We start from the raw sequence: 26,217 nt of genomic DNA on the forward strand, positions 1-26,217 counted from the left end.
AATAAATATCAGCTGATTGTAAGCAGCTCAGGTGGGACGCACCTGAAAAGCTTTTCCTGTACTTCCTGCAGGAGCCTACACTCTTTGTATATGGCTAATCCACCTTTAGCTATGTTCCCAGTATAGAAGGCCATTTGGACTGTTTTAAACCCAAGTGCAGCCCAGTGTGTGACTGTGTGTCAGTGTGGGCAGATACTTACTGAGATGTGGGTTAACAGGAGCTGTGAAGGGACAAAAAAGAAGAGGTCAGTCAGAACAGTCCAAAAACACTCAGTGTGAGCAGAACCGTTATGATCCAGGACAGTAACTGTGACACAAACGTGAGAACGGTGTCGTTTCAAACCAAGCTGGACTGCAAACAGCTTTTTAGATCATGACGAAATACAAGACAAAAAACAGGAAGTGACCTTTCAGTGTAAACCTGTTTGATAGCGAGCCCCTCTGTCCTGGACACATTTCATCATGCTAAAGTTATGATATAAGAATAGATTGGATTGTGCGGACCTCGGTGACACTCCCAGGCTGCTTACCCTACAACCCAACCCTGATTCTAACCTATAAAACCCTTGAACACTCAAGCAGCTGTTCGAAAGTGGAAGTAACCTCGACACACTGAGGTGTGCACTTGTCCTGTGCTTTGTTACACTGTGGCAGTCTCAATAATATTACCACAGCACTTCAGTGTCTGACCAAATGTAAACCATGCTGGAAATGCTGTTCTTATCCAAACCGTGGGACATCAGGAAATGCTGATCTGACAAGAACCCTGAACCATGGCCAAGGTGTTGTGTTGGGAGGAAATTCATTTACAAACTAATGAAGGATTAGAAAACCTAAATCTACTAAATCACACGCAGTGGAAACAGCTTTTATTACCTAATTGCAGGGTTCAGGGTATCCATTCTTCTCTTAAATCCAGCTTTGACAGATGTCACATGGTGACATGCAGAGCATCATGTGACCCAGCTGAACGTCAGTCTGCAGGCATAAGTATCCTTGGGCAAGATACTGAAACCTGAGCTGCTCTCTGCGGTGTCTGTAGCTCAGGAGGTAGAGAAGGAAGGTTGGTAGTTTGATTCCTGGCCAGTGTTCCCTCTAAGCTGTGCGCGTGCGCAATTGTGCACTGCTGGCACAGAAAATCTGCGTCGTGCACAAAAGAACATCTAACCTAACCTTTTGCAGTGTTAGTCAGTGACTGGCTGCTCCCGTGTGGGATCAGAACGATGCCGCCTTATCCCACAGTCCAGCCAATCACGCGATTCACATTCGTATATAAGCAGCTGATCAACGTGGCTGACAGGCTCTGACAGCGTCCTTATGTGCGACACCGGTGTTTTAGCAAAGCGGCTGATGTGGAGTGAAGCCACGTTAATGACAACGTGTACAACCATTGGAGATGTGAGCAGGACAGACGGAACAACTGACGGACAAAGTGTGGACTTTATACCAGTTTTTAAATTGTGTTGATGAGACACGTAAAACCAGAGTTACGATAAAATATCTGCAATGTTTGTTTTTCTTCCTGAATACTGTCGTTGTTTATATTTACTGCAGGAAGAAAGCCAATGTTATTTTTGACGGTGCCAAATGTTTGGTGGACATCGTGGACATACAGCGCTGCACTGCAGAGTCACACTGCTAGCATCGATGCAGCGATCAGGACGCAGGACACAATGTGACGTAAAAATAAGCATGCAATGTCACGGTCTGGCTGGGGCAGACCGTATGTGTTGCAGAGGAGGACTCAAACGCAGACCAAAACGTAGTGTGGATAAACAAAACAAGCCGTTTATTGAGGCTAGCAATGAGGGTAAAAATAATCGGGCATCGGTGAAAACTAAACAATAACCTAAACTGGGTGAACTAATAACAAAACATGAAAAAGCTTAACCATAGTGAACTGACATGGGTACCTGGGAATGAGACATGGATGAGCAGACGACCTGACAACAAATGACTGAAAGCACACGGACTAAATACACACAGGATGATGAGGGAAGTGGGAACACATGGGGAAACAGCTGGCACACATGAACATAATGACGTCACAGTGGGAGAGTAAAACTGAACATGATGAACACAGAACACCAGACCTCTTCACAATAAAACAGGAAACACAGTGAGATATGAACATGACAACCTGGACTGACAACATACGCCACAGACATAAAATACATGAAAGCAGGGGAGACTTAACATAGTTGGAAACACGAGGGGAAAATAATAACTAGAAACACTTAGGCATAATAATACAAACTTGATAACATAAGACACGCAGCATGAAACACGAAGGGTGAGGGGAAGCTTAAATACAGGGGAAGAAAACACAAGGAGTCTAATAACCAAATGAACTTAGATAACCTAATGAACAAAATAAACTCAAACTTAAAACGCTGGGTCAAAAGACCCAGGACCATGACATGCAAACTTGCACTAAAAACTCTGCGAAACAGCGAGGTGAAAGGTGAACCGCGTTATAGCGAGGGACCGCTGTAATCTTGAAGGTAAGTCACAACATACCCTTCGTAAATACTAACGTATAGAAACCGTTACCAGCAATCATTCATTTTGTGTGGCTTTTTTCACGGTTTGTTAACATGCTGTGTAGGTGTGTACCTGACTAGCTGATATCGACATAATGGGGAAACATCTGGTTTGACTGTTCTTCACCTGTAGTTTGAATGCTGAACATTGGCCTGTTTGAATCATGAGACCAGTCACTATACAGAGATGTGCTTCTGAATGTGGACGATGTGTCTTCTGCTGCAGTGATGCAGCTCTGCTTGTGTTGAGTGATGTAAACAGCTGATCGATCTAAACGCTTTAAACGTCAAAATTGATCATTAGATTTTTTATGACACGACAGCGGTGAGTGTTCCCACCTTCTGTTCTTTGTAACTTAACGCCATCTTTACGTTTTCCAGTTTTGGACATGATTTTGGAGGATATATCTTCGCAGTAGCGATTGACCGCAAAGTAAAGCTACCGGAAATGCACAACCCCACATCCGGTCTCAAACCAGGAAGTTAGCATTGTCTCGTGCACAGGGTCTATTGTCCAGTCTACATGCATAAGTGTCCTTGGGCAAGATAAGCAAGTTGCTCTCTGATGTGTTCATGTGTGCATGTTAGATACAAAGCATTTAGGTGGAGGAAAAAGGGCATGTTGCACAAACATGGGGCGATCGTGGCTCAAGAGTCGGGTGCTCGTCTTGTAATCGGAAGGTTGCCGGTTCGAGCCCCGGCTCGGACAGTCTCGGTCGTTGTGTCTTTGGGCAAGACACTTCACCCGTTGCCTACTGGTGTTGGCCAGAGGAGCCGATGGCGCGATATCTCAGCCTGGCTTCTGTCAGTCTGCCCCAGGGCAGCTGTGGCTAAAACTATAGTTTGCCTTCACCAGTGTGTGAGAGTGAATGAATAGTGGCATTGTATAAATACAATCCATCATTATTATTATTACAAAGTGCAGTTACCATCATGGTTGTGTTTGTGGCACAGAGGTAAAATCGTGATCTGGAGGTGGCAGGATGTTCGCTGACAGTCAAAAGTCCTCATCAGGCAGCAGCCTAGGTCATGTTTACGTGTGCATCAGCGTCTCCTGCTGTGAGCAGGTTGTTTCTCTGTCAGCCTGATTTTACTCCACTCGTGTTTCTGTGTTGACTTTGACTCCTGTCTGCACTTTCCACCAGGATTCCTGTCACACTTCAACTGTTTGCACTTTTAGCTGAAGTGTTAACTTTCCAGCTAAAAGTCTTGTTATCTTAAGTCATTCGACACAGATATAAATTATTATTCAACATTTGAGGCATTTAAGCGGCCCTGTGAAGCCCTCCTCTGTGAGACCGGCCTTCTCATATCAGCTCATGCTTCCTGACATCACTTTACAGGCTGTTTCATCAGTGGCTTAAAACAGAACCAGAGAGAAGGCCAGAGTCGAACAATATCACTGATTAAATACATGTCGGTGTACAGACAAACAGGAAGTGAAAAGAGATGAGTGAAAAAAAACTCATCGGGTGATGGAAAGCCCACCAGCGTCTTCGTTAGACGCTGAAACACCATGGCCAGCTTCATGGAGATCTGAAGCACGGATGTATGGCAGGGATGAGAAGGAAAAGTCCTGTATGACTTAACTGCCTCCATGGCTGCAGCGCATGAAGAGCTACATCTCAGACTCTACAGGCCTCAGTTAGCATGTTAAATGTTGAAGTTCATGACAGTAAAATTCAAAACCCCTTAGCAAGTACAGTTTGCTTGGAAGGCTTCTTTGTTTCTCTAAGAAGAAGATGGCAGCACTGCTTTGGTTTGCCAAGCTGCATCTGAACACACCGTAAGACTTCTGTCATGTCCTGTGGCCATAATGTACATCACCGTATCTGGCAAAAACCAAACACAGCATGTCCCCACAACATCAGGCATGGTGGTGCCACTGTGCCAGCATGCATCGAGTTGATTGTTGGGTTTTTTCTCTGTTTGCTTTGTATTTTAGGGTTTTACCTTCAATATAAAGCACATGTAACGTTTTGCTGAATTTAGATCATACAGCAGGACGATGATCATGCAGCAAATCTACTAAAGAATACCTGGAAAAAAGAGGTTTGTTACAGACCTCAACCCAGCCTGAAACACTGTCGCGAGCCTTAAGAGAGCTGTGCATGAACGTGAACCTCAGTGATCTGAAGCAGCGTTGCAAACAGCTGTGCGTGTAAATTCCTCCAGAAAGATTTGCGAGGCAGTGTTTGTGTACCTGCTCTTGTTCGGGGATTGAACGATAGAAAACGAGGCAGCCTACCGCTGTATGTGATGATGCGCTCAGTGGAGTCTCCTTCCCCGTAGCGGGTGATGGGTGTCAGGCGGACCAGGTAGGATTCAGGTTTGATGAGTTCAGTTAAGTTGTAGGTCAAGAGCTCCCCCTTCTGGATGGTTCCCTCCATGGGAATCTCCTGCTCCCACCAGCGAGACTGACCCATCTGAAACAAAACGCGGGATTTTCCAACTCATCCAAATAACACATTCATTTCGATTAACTCGACAGATCAGCCTAAACTCAGCACAGCGTGCCAAATGTTCATTTGGTTTTTTTAATGGGCAACAACAACAGGAACATTCTGCGTGTTAGCCTGAAGCAGCTACTGTGGCTAACTTTACCGTAACACGTGACTGCATGTCGACAAGCAGCAGCTATGCAGAAACTCTAAGCTGAGGCAGAATGAGAAATTGTGGAAGCGTTATTGCCATATTTGTTTCCATGATGCACTAGAGCAGCTGTAACTGAGCACATATTCCACTAAGGCCAGTTTCCTATCACCCAATTTAAATCACATTATGCAGATCTTCACCACAATGCAATGAGATCTTCAGGTTCTCCTTAATCCATGCCTGTCTATGGTGCATGACCAACACCTCATTGTTGCAGGACGTTACAGGAGCTACAATGTTGCAAAGAACAAAACATGTGCTGCAGAAATGTAACATGTATCAGAAGGTCATAGGTCATTTCTGTACTTCAGTCTGCTTGATATAACACGATTACTAACATGGACTCTTTAATGGCTCATAAACAGGTGACTGATCTGTCACTCTATGGTGCCTCCCACACCACCATCGTGCCTCATTATGTGCAGTCAGTACAGTACAACGAATAAATTAAATATTAATTCTGAATTCTGCTTTGGTGTGATTTTCTGTATGGGAATACTTGAGGCACAAGTGTTTAAATTGTTGTGTCTTGATTTGTGTCATCTCTCAGTTTCCTTCCCCCAAATTAAACATTTTGATATTTCTTCCCCGACTTTGTTTGCCTCCTCATAACTTTTTTCTCCCCATCAGCACTTCCTCCTTTTCTCTGTTTCTCAGCAGCTCTGCAGAATGAAAAGACGAGCCAGTTGCCATGGGAACACATCTTCCTCCTGCTCCTTATTTTATGATGCCAGGCTGCTGCTGCAGGGACCTCAGGTAGAGTTTCAGGAATCTGTGCTGCAGGAACATTTTCCACACGTGTGTGTGTGTGTGTGTGTGTGTGTGTGTGTGTGTGTGTGTGTGTGTGTGTGTGTGTGTGTGTGTGTGTGTACATACACGTGTGTGTGTGTGTGTTGTTCTGCCATACCAAGCACACCAAGTCATGTGATCAGTGTGTATTATATGAAGCTGAAAACTAAGGGAGGCAGATCCCAGAAGGTTGATTCTGTTCATCTGGACGTTTCAGTGGGAGAAACGTTTCATCATCATCATCAGGTGACGTCTTCGGTCTCAGCTGACTGCAGGTTTCCAACCTTATAAGCAGGACATTTGCATAATGACTGAAGCCAGCCCACTGAAGGAACAATGTCACGAACAGCCAAAGGAGCTTGCAAAGAAAAGCGTCTGGACTTCTTTAAGTTGCTTGAAGACGTTTCACCTCTCATCCGAGAAGCTTCTTCAGTTCTAAGGTCAAATGGTGGAGAGTCCCAGATATAAACCTAGTGCGAGTTTCCCCCCACAGAGGGACAAAAGAACCCCTGATGATCCTCTAATCGCCTGAGCCAAGGTGTGAAACTGGGTGTGGGTCCCAATCAGCCAGAGTTTCAGGTGAGCTGGATGACTGAGAACCTTCACAGACACAATGTCATGAACACTGATCAATGAGTCCCATTCACAGAGAGGTGGGGAATGGCTGCAATCACAGCATGTAAGATGGTGACAGATGTACCCTTAGGCCCCTCCTCCATTCAGAGATGGTCTTTCCCTCCTTGACTCCGCCCTCAAACCAGCGTTCCTCCCTGTCCAGGATGTTACATCCTCATCATTGAAAGAGTGTCCACTGGCCTGTAGGTGTAAATAGACTGCAGAGTCCTGGCCTGACGAGGTGGCTCTTCTGTGTTGTGCCATCCTCTTAGCCAGAGGTTGTTTGGTTTCCCCGATGTATAAATCCTGGCAATCCTCCTGGCACTTAACAACTATGTTACTCTGTTTGTGTCGAGGGACCCGATCCTTGGTGTGGACCAGTTTTTGGTGCAGCGTGTTTTGGGGTTTAAAAGCCACAGAGACCCGGTGTTTAGAGAAAATGCATCTCAGCTGCTCCGATAGTCCTGACACGTACGGGATCACTACCAACTTCTGATACATCAGGACATACGGGAGACGTCAACTGTGCTGATGACCTTCTTCATGACCGTCATATTTAGCAGTGCGGCTCAGCTCTGGTCAACACCGGATCGTTGAGTTAACCCTGGTTAGCACGGCCGTGTTTCTCAGTGTTGCTAAACCTCACCAGTGTGGATACCTTTGCCCACATGTGTGTTTCTTTGTGTCGCCAGGGATCGGAGTCACGGTTTGGGAGCACGGGGAAAGTTGGAGCCACAGTCACTACACTCACACTGTGGGATTCAGGGGAATCGCCACGGGAGCCACAGTGCTGGAGATCTGTATATATTTCTGGAACAGTGTTTCTCTGTTAATAAATGCAGCCCTGAGTGTTTATAAGGTCGGCTGAGGCTGACGACGTCACTTAGACGAGTGATGAAACGTTTCTCCCACTGAAAACATCCACAATCAACTTTCAGGGAAAATATTCCCAGAATTTTGAAACCTTCTAAAAACATTAAAAACTGAATGAATGTCCTTTTAATATTTGTTAATCCCTACAGATCACCTGCAATTACAACAATTACACAACCACTGATTTTTAGCAGAGCTTCACTGCAGGTGAAGCCCGACAGAGAGAAAGGAGGAGGAATACTGCCACCTACTCTCTGTCTCTCCCACACTCACTCGTATACACTATGTGGTCCGTCACTGTGGGCTTTACCTCCATGTGACTCTGCAGGGTAAAATCAACTATAGAGAAAACACTGAATGCCCCATAAGATCTAAAAGTCTGTTACAGGCCCCACGAGGACAGAAGAACAGAGAAGCAGAGGCATGTTTCAGTTTGGTTTCCCCATGCTTTAAGCACACTGCTGCAAACTGCATTGTTATGTATTTTAGCACCATGGGAGCATTTACAGGATATTGTTTTATAGTGATATTATACAGGAAAACTGTTGCTCAATAAGGCCCATTTACTAGTTGTTTTTCTCTTTCTCTGTGGCCCAAGAATTGATGTGTAAGAATCACAGGCTGGTGCCTCAAGGTTGAAAATACCACAGAGATCACTCCCTTACTCCCATCCTCCCTTCTTTATCTCTTAGAGAAAGGTTTGTTAAAGGCCAGGTGGTTTGTTTCAGAATTCACTAATGAAAGAACTCTGTATTCTATGTCTAGGAGTGTATTTCGCTGGGATAATCATAAATTGTAGCTGAACTGATAAACTATACAAAGGATACTTCTCTGCTCAGAGGGCAGGAAGGCGCTTCCTTATTTGGTCTGTACCGGTCTGAACTGAGAATCTGCTGACACACGAACCTTTTTCCTCTATATAAACTGTTGTCTGATGAATAAACTTTGAGTTGGTTTGGGAAGGCAACCTGAAGCAGTCTGTTTCCTTGTTCTCCCAAGCTACTCCCGGCGCTGTAACTAACACGCTGAATGGCATATTTGACTATTACTTGAGAATATTCCTTTGAGTTCTATAGGTTATGGACAATCTCTGCTGATAGGTGCCCACGCCTCGGAGGAAACCCGATCCACGGATGACCCGGAACGGAGTTTCTTACATGCATGGCACTTTGTGATGTTCTTAATGGAGCAAGAACACCAAGAGAACACATGCAGGAACAACGAGGTATAGAAACAACAACTTTTTAGTTGACATCTATCAGTTAACGTGACTATCAGTCCATCCATTTTCTTAATGCCATTTTAACTGGGATCGCAGAGGGCTGGAGTCTTGCCCACAAGAGGCTGGGAGAGAGGTTGCCGGTCCACCAAAGGACTAACACAGAGGACATATACGCTTGCATCCATATTCATCCTGCAGCCAATGCGGAACCTAGCACGCGCGTCTTTGATCTATGGGAAGAAGCTGGAGTAGCTTGAGGAGAACCCATATGGGGTAACATGCAAACTCCACACAGAGAAGCCAAAGGCAGATTCAAACCCAGGACTCTGGCTGCAAGGTGTCAGTGCTAGCTGCTACACCACCTGTTTGCAAAGCTAACTAGTAAATGGTAAATGGCCTGTATTTGTATAGCGCCTTTACTAGTCCCTAAGGACCCCAAAGTGCTTTACACACATTCACACCCATTCACACACTGGTGATGGCAGCTACATTGTAGCCACAGCTGCCCTGGGGCGCACTGACAGAGGCGAGGCTGCCGGACACTGGCGCCACCGGGCCCTCTGACCACCACCAGTAGGCAACGGGTGAAGCGTCTTGTCTTGTCTAGTACATCACCATATTTATTTATTTTTGGTAACATGGTAAACTGGTTCTCATACAGTGCTTTTCTATTTTACTGGCGCACTGAAGGTGCTTAATATTTGACTTGTATCAAACACATAAGACAGTATATGAAGATGATCCTGACACCACGACATCGGACATTGTGGAAGTTAATGTTGTTATTCCAGAGTGGGATTGGGAACAACGTACATGAATCTAGAACAGTAACACAAAGGCAGACACGAGTTTGTGGAGTTGTAGTTTTCTTATTTCTCATGACAACTTAAAGTTCCTAATTTAAGCATGTTTTTCTTTGCAAGCTATAATTTCACACTGGTTGTTTTCCTTTAATCACAAAGCTGCTTCGAAGCACAGCTATTAGAATAGTTAGTCTGTCTACTAACTATGCTAACACCCCTCGTATGCATGGCTAGTTTCAGGGGTGGTTTAAAAAGCTGCGGTGCACTCAGTTCATTTCAGAATCAAGTGCAAAAAACAGGCAAAAGGCTTTTTCAGTAAATTAGTGTCCGATTGAAACATCTCCTCCCACCTCACATGTGGTCACCGTGCTCTTTGTAAATACAGCCTGGGGGAAGTCAGCAAATCAGTCCTCAGTGGTTACAACAGACTTTTTCAATTAAATATTTCTAACTTCATAACTCACTTCACAGTTATGGATTATAAGCAAGTCTCATAATCCATAACTGTAAAGTCTAACGTGCATATAGATGGATTTTAGACATTTCAAAGACCCTTATAAACTCTGGAAAACCTCCCCTGAGTTCGGACAAACAAAATGCAAATGAAGACATTTGTGGGGACGACTGATTGCTGCATTCAAATAACAAACCTGCTGCACTGACCTGCCTTATGCCGAGTCTGTAGGCCAGGATTCGATCCACAGCGTTCGGCTCCATCTGAGTCCACTGCAGCTTGAAGCCGTAGACTCGCGGCCTGCTCTGCCACAGAGCGCTGTAGGTGTCGTAGTAAAACTCTGGAGGGTTGGCTTTTCCTGAGGAGGCAGTTGGGTCAGAGGTCACACAGGGCTGGAAACAGGTCCAGGATGTCTTTTTCACTCATGAATAGAAAACAATGTCGTCACCGTGTTTTTCAGTGTGTGACACTTGGTGTTACGATGGGTCGTTTTTATATCTTTGGCTGCAGATTACTCGCTGTTGTGTGTTTGTGTGGCGATGCTTGGCATGGTGGAACTACCAACCAAAACAAGGCTGTTGGCCAGTTTAGCAAAACTCTTGCTTTTCTCAGCAACTTGCTATGGAACGCCAGGACTGCCATAATGAATTAATTAAATACACCATTAAATAATTAATTAAATGTGGCAATAATTAATTAAAATTGGAATTAATTAATTAAATAAATAGTTATGACACATGTAATTAATTAATTATTGACACATTTAATTAATTATTTATGTATTTCACATTTTAATTAATTATTGACACATTTAATTAATTATTGACACATTTAATTAATTATTTAATGATATATTTATTTATTTCATTTTGGCAGTCCTGACGCCTGGCTCTCGTCATGAAATAATTTTATCTGTCAGCCTCACCCATCAAACTCAGGGGGCGGGGTTAACGCTGCCCATGCAGCTTCTCTAACATTTGATTGGTTGCCGTGCAAAGTAAGTCAAAACAGGTCGATCCTAGAAAATCGATTGCTTGTGTAGACTTGGGGCAGCCAGTTATCCCAGAATGCAGATCAAATCACAGGCAGCAATGGTGGTGGTGTAGTTTTAAAATACCCCGTTTTTCTGTCACCAGCTACACTTTTAACAGTGTTTTAGCCGTGAATGTCGCGCCGTATGTCTGGTCAGGTTGTCAACATAGAACATGTTTGCAAAAGTGCTCAGATGTTTTCAGAGATTTCACTAGCTCTGCTAACAATTAGCATGCAGAGTGCACCGAGGGGGTTACGTTAACCGGTTTGTTTACATATTCCACTCTCCGTGTTCCACATGTTGCATTCGCAGATTCTCATTTTCACCGAACGATCGTCTCTTTCCGCCTGGTCTTGTGTCTCTGTGCTTCTGTAACATAAAGAACGAGCTGACATTTTTCTCACGAAACCAGCGATCAGCTCAGCAGACCCTCAGTTTACCTGCATGCATCCTCCTCCTCATCTGTCAGCTGTTTAACACCTGCTGCTAATTCAAGAAACACGCCTAGTTACCTGGTGATAGTCACAGTTTAACTGGGCAGCCGGTGCTCGATATAAAGCAATGTCAGCGCATTTTTCTGCACAAGATAAGTAAATATAGTGTTTTCCCCGAGCGCAGAGCTGCTGGAGCTCGTTTCCTTACAGAGCACTTTATAGGCGAGCCAGCTTTATCAGCGGCTGATGTCCAATCACCAGCACACAGCTTTGAAACCTCAGCTGAGTTTTAACTCTCAGTGGTTAAACGCTGGACTTCATTCACTCAGGTTCTGTCTGTCGGGTCACGTTTACTTCGCTGTTTTATTTACAACTGAGCAAATCGGTTTGGCTGAGGTTAAAGTTACGTTTCATAACTGCATAGTTTCACAGACGTTTAATGGTTCAGTGGCACATGTGTTAGACTGAACTATCATCTAAATATCATCTGTTTTTTAATAGTTATTCAACTGTATTCTAAGCACCAGCTGTCTGTTAGAATGTGATTTTTTTTCTCTCTCTGTTGGCAGACGTATAAAAATGCGCAGGAAAATCTGACGTGCATGGCAAACTTCACCGACGATATTTAGGGAGGAATAAACACACATCAAACATAAATGAACCATTTGTCTGTCTCCATAATTGAGAGAATTTTCTCTTCTTATGTCAACACTCTCTCTCTCTCTTTTTTTCTTTTTTTTTTTTTGCTTTTTCGGTCATGTTATGTTTACCTGTCAAAGGCTTGTTACAAACTATGAAACACATCGTGCAGACTTCTGGATGTTAGAAGAAAACGAATACTGCTCATGAATGAGACTAAAGGCAGGAAGGTGTCCTTTAAAACTAAACATGTTAATAGGAGCTCCCTGTTTATATCATAGTTTATGATATAGCACGTGTATTTCAGTAATAGCCTGCTGAGGCCACTATACGTGCTGGCCTCATATCAAATGTGAAGGCAGACTGAGTCTATGTTTGACGTTTGTTTATATCTAATCTTCCTTTTCAAACATTTAAACAGCAGCGAGTCTGCAGCTGAGGGAATACAAATTCAAATTGTCGGAACAGGTTTGCTCGTTTCTTGGATTCATTTGGTGATTTATTAAATGTATAACTGTTATTCTAATCTGCTGCTGAGTCTCTTACACTTTTCTTTATGCTGTATATTTTCACGTCTCTGGAATAGTTGGCAGTTAGATAGTCAGCTGGGAAACTCTGTGTTAACTCATGGAGCTGAGGATATCGTGGATATGCTGACCTCGCTGCGTGGTGTACAGAGCGAGGTCAGCATGATTAATATTCACAATAAAAATATTAGCCGAACATCATGAAGTCTGTATGTGTTTCATAGTGTCGAACAACCTTTGTACAGTTAAAGCCAGCAGTTACTACATGACGGAAACACCAACGTTATCTCTTTTATGTGTTTATACACAGGTCACGCTGATTACTGAACAAAAACCCAAAGATCAGATGTTAAACAGATTTATTTGCTCTCTCTCCTCCTTAAACATGTTTTTAATGTTAGTTATAATTCAGACTGAAACACGTAGGACACATAAGAACATCAGGAAATAAAACACCGATAAATATAACCTCAGTAAAAGAAGTCAGCGGGGGTTACTACAGCTGTGTACCGGGGCCTGCGCTTTGTCGGTGGGATTGCTTGCGAGGCGAGCGGGTCTATCCCACGCTTTGCCGTGAGACTGGGCAGACATCTCCGAAATCATCGAAACACTTTTGCAAAGAGGCTGTATCTTGACAAACCGACCAGACACATGAAGATTAAACCACTACATTCTCGGCTAAAAAAATATTAAAACGGTATTTGGTAACACACAAACAGGGTTTTTCAAAGCTCAGTTCTGTTAGCTTCCACATGCCGGTTGTTGTGTGCTAGAAACAATGGCCACCAGGCCAAAGCAATGGTTTTGACTCGATCAGCGTTAACCCCGCCCCCTGAATTTGATGGGTGAGGCTGACAGATAAAATTATTTCATGATGAGAGCCAGGCGTCAGGACTGCCAAAATGAAATAAATATATCATTAAATAATTAATTAAATGTGTCAATAATTAATTAAATGTGTCAATAATTAATTAAAATGTGAAATACATAAATAATTAATTAAATGTGTCAATAATTAATTAATTAAATGTGTCAATAATTAATTAAAATGTGAAATACATAAATAATTAATTAAATGTGTCAATAATTAATTAATTAAATGTGTCAATAATTAATTAAAATGTGAAATACATAAATAATTAATTAAATGTGTCAATAATTAATTAATTAAATGTGGCAATAATTAATTAAAATGTGAAATACATAAATAATTAATTAAATGTGTCAATAATTAATTAATTAAATGTGTCAATAATTAATTAAAATGTGAAATACATAAATAATTAATTAAATGTGTCAATAATTAATTAATTAAATGTGGCAATAATTAATTAAAATGTGAAATACATAAATAATTAATTAAATGTGTCAATAATTAATTAATTACATGTGTCATAACTATTTATTTAATTAATTAATTCCAATTTTAATTAATTATTGCCACATTTAATTAATTATTTAATGGTGTATTTAATTAATTCATTATGGCAGTCCTGGCGTTCCATAGACCCTCCCTGCACAACTGAAATGATCAGCAGCTCCTTGCCTTACTTGACGGTTGATCCAGGGACAGTGGCTGCAGTCTCATTTGTTTGGTAGCCACAGCTTTTGACTTGTTTGGTTTGACCGTTGGCATCCATGATCTCTTTTCAAGGTCCTGAATAATCAGGCCTCATCTAACCTTGATGGCCTTACAGTCCTGTATGCACCCATTAGAGCACTTCACTCCTGCTGTTGTTCCTAGAGTATTTAAAGTAGAATGGGAGGCAGCGCCTTCAGTTTTCAGGCCCCTCTTCTGTGACCTTATGCCATTAGACTAACAGTAAATGCAACAGGAAGCAGCACAGCACTGTGTTGGTGTTCTCACGTCTCATGTTTTCTTGTGTTTTACGTGACTGTTTTAAACCAATGGTGTGTGTTCTGCTTGTGTGACAACAAGATTATTTATGTTAGACTTCAGCAGAAATCAGGGCTTTAAAAACACACAAAATTACTTTTGCTGTTGTGACTTCAACAGACAGAAATGAATCATCCTATTAAAATTCTGTTTGTTTCATCTGTCTGACGGTGGGAGGAGCAGTCAGACCGTCTGGCGAGTCGTCATGTTGGCACTTTGTCTCACAGTTTCATGTCTGCTTCTGTCACTTTTATTCTGAAGCTTTACGCTGTCTCATTGGTCGCTGCAGGATGAGCAAGGTTTAAAATGCCACCAGTGTGTTCACACCTGATTAACAACGCAAACTTCACCTCAGCAAATGACAAGTCTGGCATAATCACCACCATTTTCTATCATCTTTATATCCTGAGCTTACAACTCCACTCTTTAAACACTTTCTGCTGCTGCCTGCAAAACGCGCTGCTGCTCAGCGGTCGGCCCTGATAAGAGGCTTAACACAGCGGCGGGTTTTACAGGAAGTCTCTGGGCGCTGACAGGGTGCCTCTGCAGGGGAGCTTTCAGAGAAGACGCAGACACAAGTGGACTCAGAGACTGAAACCCGCAGAGTCGGTTCAGCCTGGAAGTCAACAACAACTCCAAATTCACGTGAGACAAAACCAGACCTGTGTAATTAAAGAGATGGATTACTCGTCCGACGCCTTCTCTTTTATTTTCCACAAAAGTTGATACGTATTTGTTGAAAACGTAACGAGCTGAGTTACCATGATTCAAACCCCAAAAGGTTTAAAAAAACATTTTAAACATATTAAATGTTGCCTTCTCTCCCCATGCTTGTTCAGTTACATGAAATTATGATTTTATTCGTTTCCTCACGTTAAGATAAAATCCTCATAACAACAAAAAAACTGAAACATCTGAAGCTCGGGATACAAACACTGCTAAAATTATTAAGTTAAGCATTCCACACACACACATGTGTACATATATATATATATGTGTGTGTGTACACATTAGTAATCTAAAGGATCCTTCATGACTGAGTACCCGCTGTCAGCAGACCCTTTCTTTGTGCTACATGTAGTGCTGTTAGCTTCTTCAGCGTGTCAGGTCCTGCTGCTGTCCAGCTCTGCGCTTGTCTGCTTTGGTGATGGCGACCGGCTCATCCTTTAGTCCACCAGTCACCGTTAGTGTCATGTGACACCTCTCTCTCTCAGATGTTCTTCCAGAATTGCTCAATTTCAGCTCTGGATGGGAATACACTCGCTGCTGTTATTCTCCTGTAGCTGAGCGCGCACCGTGGATGGGATGGATCTTTTCAGAACAGACCTCAGCTTCTCTGGTATCTCACGTCAGCCTGGTGGCCGGAGCTGTGAGCATCTGGCAGAGCCTCAGTTATGGAGAACTTGTTTCCACTCAGGACCCTGCTATGCCTTATTTAACCAGCTAACTAGTTAATCTTGCAATCAAGTGCCCCTATGATTACTGTGACAATGGTGTATATAGGTTCACTGGTTTCAGTGGTTCACTGGTTTCAGTGCATGCTAGTACAGTTCTTATATAGCTCTCCTGGAGTACTCAAAGCGCATTAACCCCATACACACCCATTCACACAAGCACTGAGTGCTTTTCTAACTATCATTCATCCACTCCGATGGATGTGGAGAGCAAGTCGGGTTAGTATCATGGATATTTGGCATGCAAACTGGGGGAGCCAGGGATCAAACCACCAACCTTCCAATCAGCAGCTGACCTGCTGACCTGCTCTGCCTCCTGAGCTGTCAGACTGTGGGCCAACTGATCTTACAGAGCAGCAGGAGGTGTCAGGCTCACATCAAGTGTCCGACATAAGGCTTCTTAAACCACTTATGACTAATAACCTTGGGCTGTATTACACTATGGTACATAAAACTGTTTAGAAATCCCTATAGTAATATTTTCAATGCTGTCATGAAGGCAGCTACACCTTTCTTATTAAGCTGACAATGAGGTCATGTAGAGTAGGGAACTGCAGCACTCCTACAGGCAGCGTGTCGTCAGTGACAGCAGCTCGTTGGAAAATTAAGACGCGTAAAAGTCAGGTCTGAACTCATTCCAGACGAGTACAAAGTCAGCCTTAAATCATCCATTGGTCAATAATCAACAGGGACGTGTCCCAGATATGATCAGGTCACATTATCTAAGCCAACATGTTCAGATTAGGTACTGTAGATAACAGCAATGTTATGTTTGTCCATACTGCCTCCTGTTGCTGCCGTTACGGAGAGTTCCAGCAGGTGTCGCTGTGGTTCTCTTTAGATGTTATGTGTGCTTCCTGTTACGAGTGTACGGACGTTCATGTTGGCTGCTAATAAACGCCTGGCATACAGTTACAGCGGACTGGTTATTATAAGCAAAACCTACAGGTACCAAGTCCACTGAAAACCTCACCGAGAACCAAGTTCTAGTCAAATGTCTTCACTTTTTAAACAAGTCAAGCAATTCAGGAAAATCTACGATGACTCAGGTCATGTTAAATATAAAGTGACTAAAGTGCAATAACTCAAAAAATAATAAAGCTCACCTGTGACCAGGAACGTGCAACGTCCTGCCCCGGCCTCGTTGGTGATGTCACAGGTGTACTCGCCATAGCCCTCCCTGTTCAAAGCTCTGACGTGGTAGTTCGTGTCGTCTCTCTGGTCACTGAACTGTCCGACAGTCAGGAGGCGGGTGCCCAGCTTCCACTCATATCGCAGCAGGCGAGCCGGATGAGCTCGCAGCAGACGGCAGGTAAGGCTGAACGCCCGGCCGAGGGCCTGACGGATCTCCGTGTGCTCGGGCTCTACGGCGGGAGGGACTGCAACACAGAGCCAGGGAGGTTTCTGACACTACTGATTTCAGGCTTTCTTCACTTGGTCTCATTTTTGTTTTTAACCAATATTACAAACTTCACACAATGAAAACCAGCATAAATATTATATATGAATAAAATAATGGAGAAATGGCATCACTTCCTGCACTTCAATCATACAAATCCAGATCTTACTCAGGGCTGTGTTCACTTCACTGTTAATGAAGCCAGAATGGCTTGAAAATAGCCTCTTACATATTTATAGGATTTAAACTCAGATGTGCGTTGGTGCTGCGGTGCTCCGCTGAGGTGCACTGTGTTTTTAAATCCCTCCAGCAGAACTTTAACAGAAGCTTTGAGCCGAATTGCAGGTGTCACTTCACAGATTAACATCCTGATGCCAAACAAGGAATAAAGAGAAGAAAAGAGCAGCTGCAGCAGCCGTCCTGCGACCTTTCTGCAGACAGGAACATCATCTGAAGGATGGAGAGAACCAATAAGATGTAAAAGCTCACGAATGTCTCAGAGAAGAAAAACAAGTTGACTTTCGTGGTCAGGACGGGTGGAGGTGGCACAAAAGCACTCAAACGTGGCGTAATGAGTGAGGAGTGACCCGGCTCATAGGGTTTGCAATGGTACTGTAAATGGGAAGGTAGGTAAGCATTTCCTGGTCCTTTTGGCTTCTAACAGGGCCGAGATTTACAAATGGACTTTGTTATTCAGTAAAACTGAAGCGAGCGCCACCATGGTTTCACTGGAAAAAGCCCTGAAGCCACGGTGCCACACCCTTCCTCATTTCTTATTGTACCTGCACTGAGGGTTTGAATTCATCTCAATCGGATGTAAGTCCAGACTTGGAGCCAATCAGAGGTGGACTCTGGTGTAGTTTGGATCTTCGTCCTGCTGCACCCACACTGAACTTCTACAGGATTTATGGTTGCATCAACTACAGCAACGTGTCCAGGTCCTGACACAGTAGGACACTTTCAGCAAATCACCCTTTTGTTCTGAAGTGCTGTGTTTACGCCAGATGTACAAGGTTCAAAAAGGTTTTTGCCTCGTAAGCCCAGAGAATATCTCCCCGAGAGCCCGAGGATCCTGCAACCACAAACTCAAAGTCCTGTAAGGTCTTCACTGAGCTGCTGTTTCTGGGCAAGATGTTGAGCCCCAAATTATGGTGACACGTCGACTGTTCTGCTAAGTTCAATAAAGCAATAGTGTGAATGTAGCTTGTAACGTATGAAAAGGCTTTGAGCAGAGTAAACGTTACTCTGGCACCTGAACCATGAACCACACGAGCCATTAGTCTGCTCCACTCAAGGATCCAGGTTTCACTCAAACAGGTGATTTCCTGAGATGGTGCACAACTCATCCTGTGTACATGAGACACACACACACAGACACACACAGACACACACACAGGTCTGAGGTTCGTTTCGAGCCCCTGGACATGTTTCCACGACCTTCTACTGAGAGGGAAACACAGCAGGAACATGTAAAGGTCAACCGGACGCTTCTGCCTGATGCCGACCTTCAGCCAAGCCCTCTGATTGGTCAAAGAAGACTTCTAACCCTGCTTTCCCATAATACACTGCTGGACCCAGTCCCAGCTTGTTGATGAACTCTGCTCTTTCCTGCAGTTTGAGCAGCTGCTCCACGAGACACTTCAGGGCCAAACGAAGAACAATTTAATGTACGAGGTAATCTCAACAGAATGCAATGATGTGCGCATCACTGCAATGCTGGATTTTATTAAAGATAATAAAAATGTTGAAAACGAGATTCTGGGATTTTAGTGGAATTTGTTTCACATTGTTTCATGCAGCAACCTTCTTTAATGACACTGTAGGCGGGAGAGTGGCTGTTGTTTCAACATCCGCTCAGCAGTTCGGGGCATCTGTGTCACGCTTTTCATGCTACAATGCAGCGATGGCCATGTTTACCACATCATACTGTCTTTGGCAAATGAAAGCTGCTGTTAGGATGCACTCAGAGAGATGCACTGACCATGATTCACCTGAAGGCAACTTACTGCACATGTTGCCATTAACCCTGAGAAAGCACCAGCTTTGAGTTAAGACCTGCACATTCCTGTGCCTCAGAGGTATTTTAATTGATTTGAAGTTTGTAATCATTTGGTTTTAATAAAGCAGCTGCTCTCCTAGGCTGTAATATTTTCCAGAGAACAATGGGTCAAACGTCCAAGCCCCCCCCGTCCCTTGGTGTGATTTTAAACAGCTGCTACAGTACGGAGGACCACAAGAGCCAAACAGTTCTGTGCTTAATTAATGAATTGTAGAATAAAATCTGCATTTGTGAATTCATTTTTGAATTCCAATTTAATAAACTGATTTTAAAAATGCTTTTTAAGTCTTCATTTCAAAAAAAACATTTTCGAATTGCACTTTAATAATAATAATAATCAAAAAAGGTTAACTTGTTTAACTTGTCACCACCACACATCACTGTCTCCTCTGTAATCCAGTCACATCCAGTAAGAGCCTGTGAGGGATTATTGTCAAAGTGAACCCTGAAACAGCTCATTTGAAATGTTGCTCACAAGGTTTTGTGCTGTACAGCTCGCTTCTCGCTCACAGATTTACTCGTGTTTATTTGTCTGTCAGCAGGTTTCTCGAGGCTCAGGGAGATTTTCTATTCACGTACACTTAGAAGTTAAATCTGTGTCGCTGTGACTTAAACGTTGTTTCACTTATTTCAGAGTAATCCACCTATAACCTGACTGTAATCTGCTTACTGTGGCTGAACACCATTAAACACCTTCTGTCTACAAAAGTCTGATTTCAGTGAAAATGGAAAAAACATTGTGCCATGTTTTTATGTGATTCTATTCTTCTATTCATTTTTAATATGAAATGTTTGAAAATGTCTAACATTAAATCATTATTTTACTTGTTGTAGAGTATTTAAAAGCAGAGCCTTCAGTTTTCAGGCCCCTCTTCTGTGGAACCAGCTTCCAGTTTGGATTCAGGAGACAGACACTATCTCTACTTTCAAGATTAGGCTTCAAACTTTCCTTTTTGCTAAAGCATATAGTTAGGGCTGGACCAGGTGACCCTGAATCCTCCCTTAGGCTGCTGGGGAATTCCCATGATGCACTGGTTCTTATTCAATCACTATGTGCTAATAGACCTCTCTGTCTCTCTTCCGTCCTGTCTCCCTCTCCTTAACCCTTAACCCGGCAGATGGCCCCGCCCCTCCCTGAGCTTGGTTCTGCCGGAGGTTTCTTCCTGTTCAAAGGGAGTTTTTCTGTCCCACTGTCACCAAGCGTTTGCTCATACGGGGAGGTCTGACTGTCTTACTGTAGAGTCTTTACCGTACTGTGTAGGTGGGGTCACAGAGTTTTCCTAATCTATTAAAACATGTCTAATAATTGGTTTTATTTTCAACCTACATTTTCAGCCACCTTCTTCTTAGTCTTCAGATACTAGATTGGTTTGTTGATAACATTGTTGAAATGTCAGATTTGGATGAAATCTGCTCGGCATTTAATAATGTTGACTTGTCAGGAAACGAAAAGGAAAAATAAAGCATCACTAAGAAGATTTGTTTTTCAAACTATGAGTCAGGTTTTGTTCCTTAAACTCAAAGCCCGGGCTGCTGATTTCCTGTGAGTGTCTGCGCTCTGCAGAACGAGGCCCATCCGAGCTGCAGAGGAGATTTGCTCTGACAGCCTTTTAGTGCGGCATGAAGCCAGGAGCTGCAAGTCTTCCCGTCACATCCTGTGATGCTATTTTGTGCGACGCAGCAGCCTGCAGGTTAGACAGAGCGTGACTGGAAGGTGGTGGATTCAGTTCTGTCCGAGACAGGCAGGCAGCATGTGTCCGTCAGCATCGGCCCGAGCGCCCGCGGCAGTGAAACGCGTACCTGCTGAGCTGCAGCTGTCGGTGTGTCTTTCAACTGATCTGCTGTTTGTATCAAACTGATCTGGAGCTGTCTGCTCTGGTGATCGGTTTGATCAGTGTGACATTTCTTCTGCAGGGCTTAGGAGTCAGCTCCACAATGCATTCTGGGTATTTTAGGGGCTAAAGCAGCAGTTGTTGGTGGCTGTTTACATGAGCAGCAGATGTTACGGTGTGAGCTGCAAGGAGATCTTTGACGGGAAAACGTGCCGTAATTATGCATAACAGACTTCCCCTCTGATAAATAATCACGTACACGAGTCCTGCAGGAGCTGAACCTCAGCTCATTACAGCAACAAAATCAAGTAGAGTTCCTGTTAATAACAGTTATTGTTGCAGGAAGTGCTGTGGTGTCAATGCCTCACTCATCTACCAGGCTCAGCAAACGTGCCCCTCACAGATTTTTGGACACTTCATAGGCTACGTTCACACTGCAGGCGAAAGCGCATCAAATCCGATTTTTTGACCCTGTGCGACCATCTATCCGATCATGGTGTGACAGTGTGAACGGCACAAATCTGATATTTTCAAATCTGATCTGGGTCACTTTCGTGTGTGGTACTGAATCCAACACATATCTGATGTTTCAGAAAGCGACTGCTGCTTGATGGTCAGGTCGCATTAAATCCGTCTTTTACGTCACCGACACAAGACAGGCGCCAATTATCAGCGCCGGAGAAGACATGGTGAACGCTTCCTGGACATCCAGCGAAACTCTTGGGAAGACAACGTAAACATTTTATTTGTCCTGTATAATCTGCAGATTCTGACAGAAATCTGCAGCTATCCTTTGAAGCACCGCTCCTCTCTTAAACAGCAATAAGGATCATTATTAGGTTATTTACATTATTATGTAAATAACAAAATAACTTAAAGCAAAAATTGGGAAACGTAAAGTCCGAAGTCTTTATATTAAGGCCATCAGTCAAACATACTGTTGCTCTGGGTCTAAACAGAGCGCGCTGTGTGTGACGTCTTCTTTTGCACATGCGGGCGCGTTGAGCGTTCACACTAGAGCGCGTTTGCTGTCGCATTTTATTTGTAGTGTGAACGAGCAGACAAAAACATCAGAATTGAGCATCACGACCTGCAGAGTGAACGTAGCCAGCCTGTAAACTCAACTCTTTGAGTGGACGTCAGTGAGAGGAGCCACGTTGAGTTTGAATGAACACCTGTTACAGGAGCAATGATGGTTTGTTCCCAGATCTGCCTCCACGTTCTCCGAGACACTTGAAAGAACTTCAAGAACTTTGTCTGGGAATCTTGATGCCTGAGAAACTGACTCAGCCTTCTGCTTCCTGGCTACAGCTCACTGATGAATAAAACTATGTTTCTGAATGTTGTGACATCGTGGAGCTGTGTGTGGCTGAGTGACGTATGCGTGTTACCCACACTGCACCACCAACTGTATCAAGGCCTCTCTGGGCTTGACGTTGAAGCCGTTGTACTGGCTCGTCTGGCAGCGGTACGTCCCGCTCATCTCTCTGGTCACGTTGCTGATCCTCAGGATGCCGTCGTAGCTCTCCGTCTGAACGGAGCCGTCTGGCATCAGTGCCGTTGCCGCCGCCGCCACCCCGCTCTCCTCCACCCGAGACCACAGGATGATGGGTTTGGGTTTTCCAGAGACCAGGCACTGCAGGTCTACGGTGTCGCCTTCCTGAGCGATGAGGTGAGAGCGCCCCCTGGGGACGGTGAGCTCTGGAGGAACTACAGGGACAGAGACAGGATATCTGCTAACTGCCAAGGTTTGGACCCTTCAGAATAAAAGAGGAGCAGGTCTACAGCTGTGCATGAGAAACCCCCGCACACAAACACATCCTCCAAACACACACGCACATATTTGTTTCAAACTCCACTGCAGTTTGTTTCAACCTTCAAACATTTAGTAAACACTTAAACTAAAAATGTAAACTGCATTAAATTACAAATAAATGAATCAAATAAATGAGCTACTAACTCTTTTACGCTGCGTCCGCACCTACACGGGTATTTTAAAAACGTTTCTATGCGTTTGGACCTTTCGTCCACGTAAACGGCGTTTCGAATCACCGAAAACAAGTTTTTAAAAACTCCTTTTTTGCGTTCACGTGTGGACGATTCAGCGATGCTTCGTCTCCTGCTTTGCGTTGGTGTGGGCGCCCCGTCAAAAACCTGTCCGTGATGCCAGCAGTGTCCAAGCGTTTTCTTTTCTTTTCATACCGCGCGTGGTTGTTGAAGGAAGAGGAATAAAGTCCAGTGCTTTCTAATTAGGGAGCATTAATCCAGACTTTTGCCTAACGAGCTGGAGGAGGCGCACCAGGAGGGTGACGTGGAGCGTCCTGCTGTGGCGCCCCTCATAAGGCTGCAGTGGGTATAATGCCTTTGCTTTCTGACTCATCTGTGAGGTTAACTTTGCCTCCACACACAAAATGTTTTTGTTTCGTGTCTGATGGAGAACTCGTCCTTCATCTAGAGTGACACTGAGAGAGCTGCTGGACTGTTCTAGCATTTATTTTCCTTATGGGGATTCAGGAGTGACCCAAGCGTGACCTTCATGCGTCAGCAGGCGTCACGCACAGTTTGGACTAAAGCGGGAGTTCGATTACCCCCGCCTCCTCTCGGGCTCTCTGACTGTTTCTTTCACTCTGCCAAGGTCATGAACAAACAGGAAGCCGCCGGCAGTCGTTCATCTGCCTGACATCTGTCTGAAGGTCTGCTCCTCTCTGTATCTGCAGAAGCTCAGAGCTTTGTACCACAGTTCAAGGACTAAACAACTATTATTTTAATCTTGGTGGCACAGAGGAAACCAGCCAGTGACAAGTGTACATGAGTTCATTCCCACTGTATGTTTTTGAAATGATGCAGGATGCGTCAAACAGCTGTCACAGATGACAAGGTTCAAAGAAAACAATTCAGAGCTGCAAGATATTATTTCTGAAAACCCGATATGAGGAGTGGGCGGTTTTATAATCAGCCTCAGTTCTGTGTGCGGCAAAGTTCACGCTTTATCTGAATGCCTGTCATCAGCAGCTGTGAGGAGCTGCCCTATGCAGAGCTGACGAGCTGGCTGAGCGTGGTTCAGGGGTGACCGACTGCTTGGCCTTCAGTGCCGCAGCCCCATGTCCAATCAGGCTCTAGCGTTGATCACAACAGCTGCTTCGAAGGGGCTGCCAAGTCACCGGGGCAGCTGTGATTAGTGTGTATTTCATTAGCGTGCATATTTGAGCTGGCAGCTGTTTGTTAACTCCACCTACCATAAGAGCTGGCCTCACCTGTGGTGGATGAAATGTTGACATCAATGCTAATCTCTGGGGTTCCTCCGTTCCTTAGTGATGCCACACAGGTGTAGGTGCCAAAGTCGGTGAACTTGAGGTCGATGATGTCGAGGTTGGTGGTTCCCGGCGAGACGTCTGTGTCAGTGTGGGTGATGACCATCCGCTCTGAACTCCTCAGAGGCCGCCCGTTCTTCAGCCAGCTGAACTGCAGTTCCTCTGGGGGCGTGGCCTCTACCTGGCAGCTGATCTTCACCTCCCGTCCAATCTGGATATTGTCATCATTGTGGTAAGGGTCAGGTGTGATCCAAAAGCGACCTTTACGGAGACCTACGTGACATAATGGACAAAGAAAGACAAACATTTGGGGACAGAGAAGATGAAGTAGAGGACACAAACACTAAAACACATCAGTGTCCTCGACCGAACTTCCAACATATTCAGAGAACAATCCGGTTGTAAGTTGACAAAGAAGATGCAGTAAAGAAGATGAAGATGCTCAGGTGTTGTGGTTTGATGTGTCTGTGGAGGTGAGGGCTGAGTGTCCGTTTAAATAAGTGCGACTGAAATAAACAACGTGCTTTATCTGAGGGAGCGTGAGTCCTTGAACGTCTCCGACAGCAAGCGTTCAGCTTTATTCTTCATAAATAATTTTACTCCCAGCAGGACAAAAACAGACCATTCATCTGCCAGGTAAATTTAAAACCAGACATCAAACACGAGTGTGTGAAGAGGAGCTGAAAAGGAGTAACTTTATTACAAGTGTGAGTTAGCTGTCAACTATGTATCCAAATAAAGGTGATATTTGGGGGTATTTATGGGGACAGCCTTAGCGTGGACCAAGATGAATATCAAAAACGATGAACTGCCGAACAGAGTATCTGACTCAATGAGCCAATCTGAGCCTAGGAATGAACTGAAAGAGCAGCAGTTCAGCAGCAAGCCGACGGAGGGTCCAACAAGTTTGACATTTACCAGAAACAACCGCTGTTTTGTGGAACTCAGGTCCTTAAATTATTCAAAAGGCTGCAGCATCAACCTGACGGATTTATGAACAGTGTCCAACTCAAAACCTGCAACTGAATTTTTGCGATGACCAGTCAGGTTCTTACTATCTATTAGCATCTGTCACGCGCGCATTTGAACAGAAATGTTAGCTATATTACAAAGTACCCCTCTATATAAAGACTCAGGGGTTGGATGTTTTATGATCATCTTTCAGAGCATCCACAGCTTTCCCTGGATGCTCTTGTTTCGTTGGGGTTCAAATTGTATTTAGTAAATCTTTAACCTCCAAAGACCCGAACTCTCCCACAGCAGCATTTTTAATTTCTCTTTGATGTTTGAATATTGGACCCGATGAATCTAAAAACAAAGAGTCACCAGATTTGTTTTTACCCGATTTTTGTTCCTAAGAACAATGAGAGCCACACATTATTCGTTTTAAATTTTGATGGAACAGTGGCAGCATAATGTCCTCGTGGACAGTATTTTGGTCTAAATGACCCAAAATGTGATGTCCACATATGTGGGCGCAGGTCCCAGGAGGTTAATATACTTTTTAAAGTTTGCAGCAAAAGCTCAAAATAATGACAGCAGTGCTCCCTCCTGGCAGACACACCTAAATGCTGCACCACTTTGTCCTTGAATTAAAGCATTCATAGGATTTTCCAAAAAGTTGACCTTTGACCTTGAGGTTGTAGTCACTGTGAATCGAACTCCTCTGAGATTTTTA

General features: G+C 43.9%; 1 protein-coding gene across 1 annotated transcript in view; it reads right to left on the bottom strand.

The window, feature by feature from the left end:
- LOC146685309 (MAM domain-containing glycosylphosphatidylinositol anchor protein 2-like) overlaps positions 1-26,217 on the bottom strand; it is a 164,460-nt gene that overhangs the window by 46,009 nt on the left and 92,234 nt on the right. Inside the window, exons 7-12 of the mRNA XM_085441528.1 lie at positions 24,483-24,812; positions 22,624-22,938; positions 17,045-17,317; positions 10,164-10,312; positions 4,792-4,969; positions 201-221 (exon numbers count right to left, since the gene is read on the bottom strand). Of these exons, the coding sequence (XP_085297654.1) occupies positions 201-221; positions 4,792-4,969; positions 10,164-10,312; positions 17,045-17,317; positions 22,624-22,938; positions 24,483-24,812 (1,266 nt within the window). The remainder of the gene's footprint in view (positions 1-200; positions 222-4,791; positions 4,970-10,163; positions 10,313-17,044; positions 17,318-22,623; positions 22,939-24,482; positions 24,813-26,217) is intronic.

The sequence above is a fragment of the Copadichromis virginalis genome, linkage group LG19 (assembly GCF_057382275.1).
Source record: "Copadichromis virginalis isolate Kocher_CV1m ecotype Utaka linkage group LG19, C_Virginalis_male_GT1.1, whole genome shotgun sequence".
Taxonomy (NCBI): Eukaryota; Metazoa; Chordata; class Actinopteri; order Cichliformes; family Cichlidae; genus Copadichromis; species Copadichromis virginalis.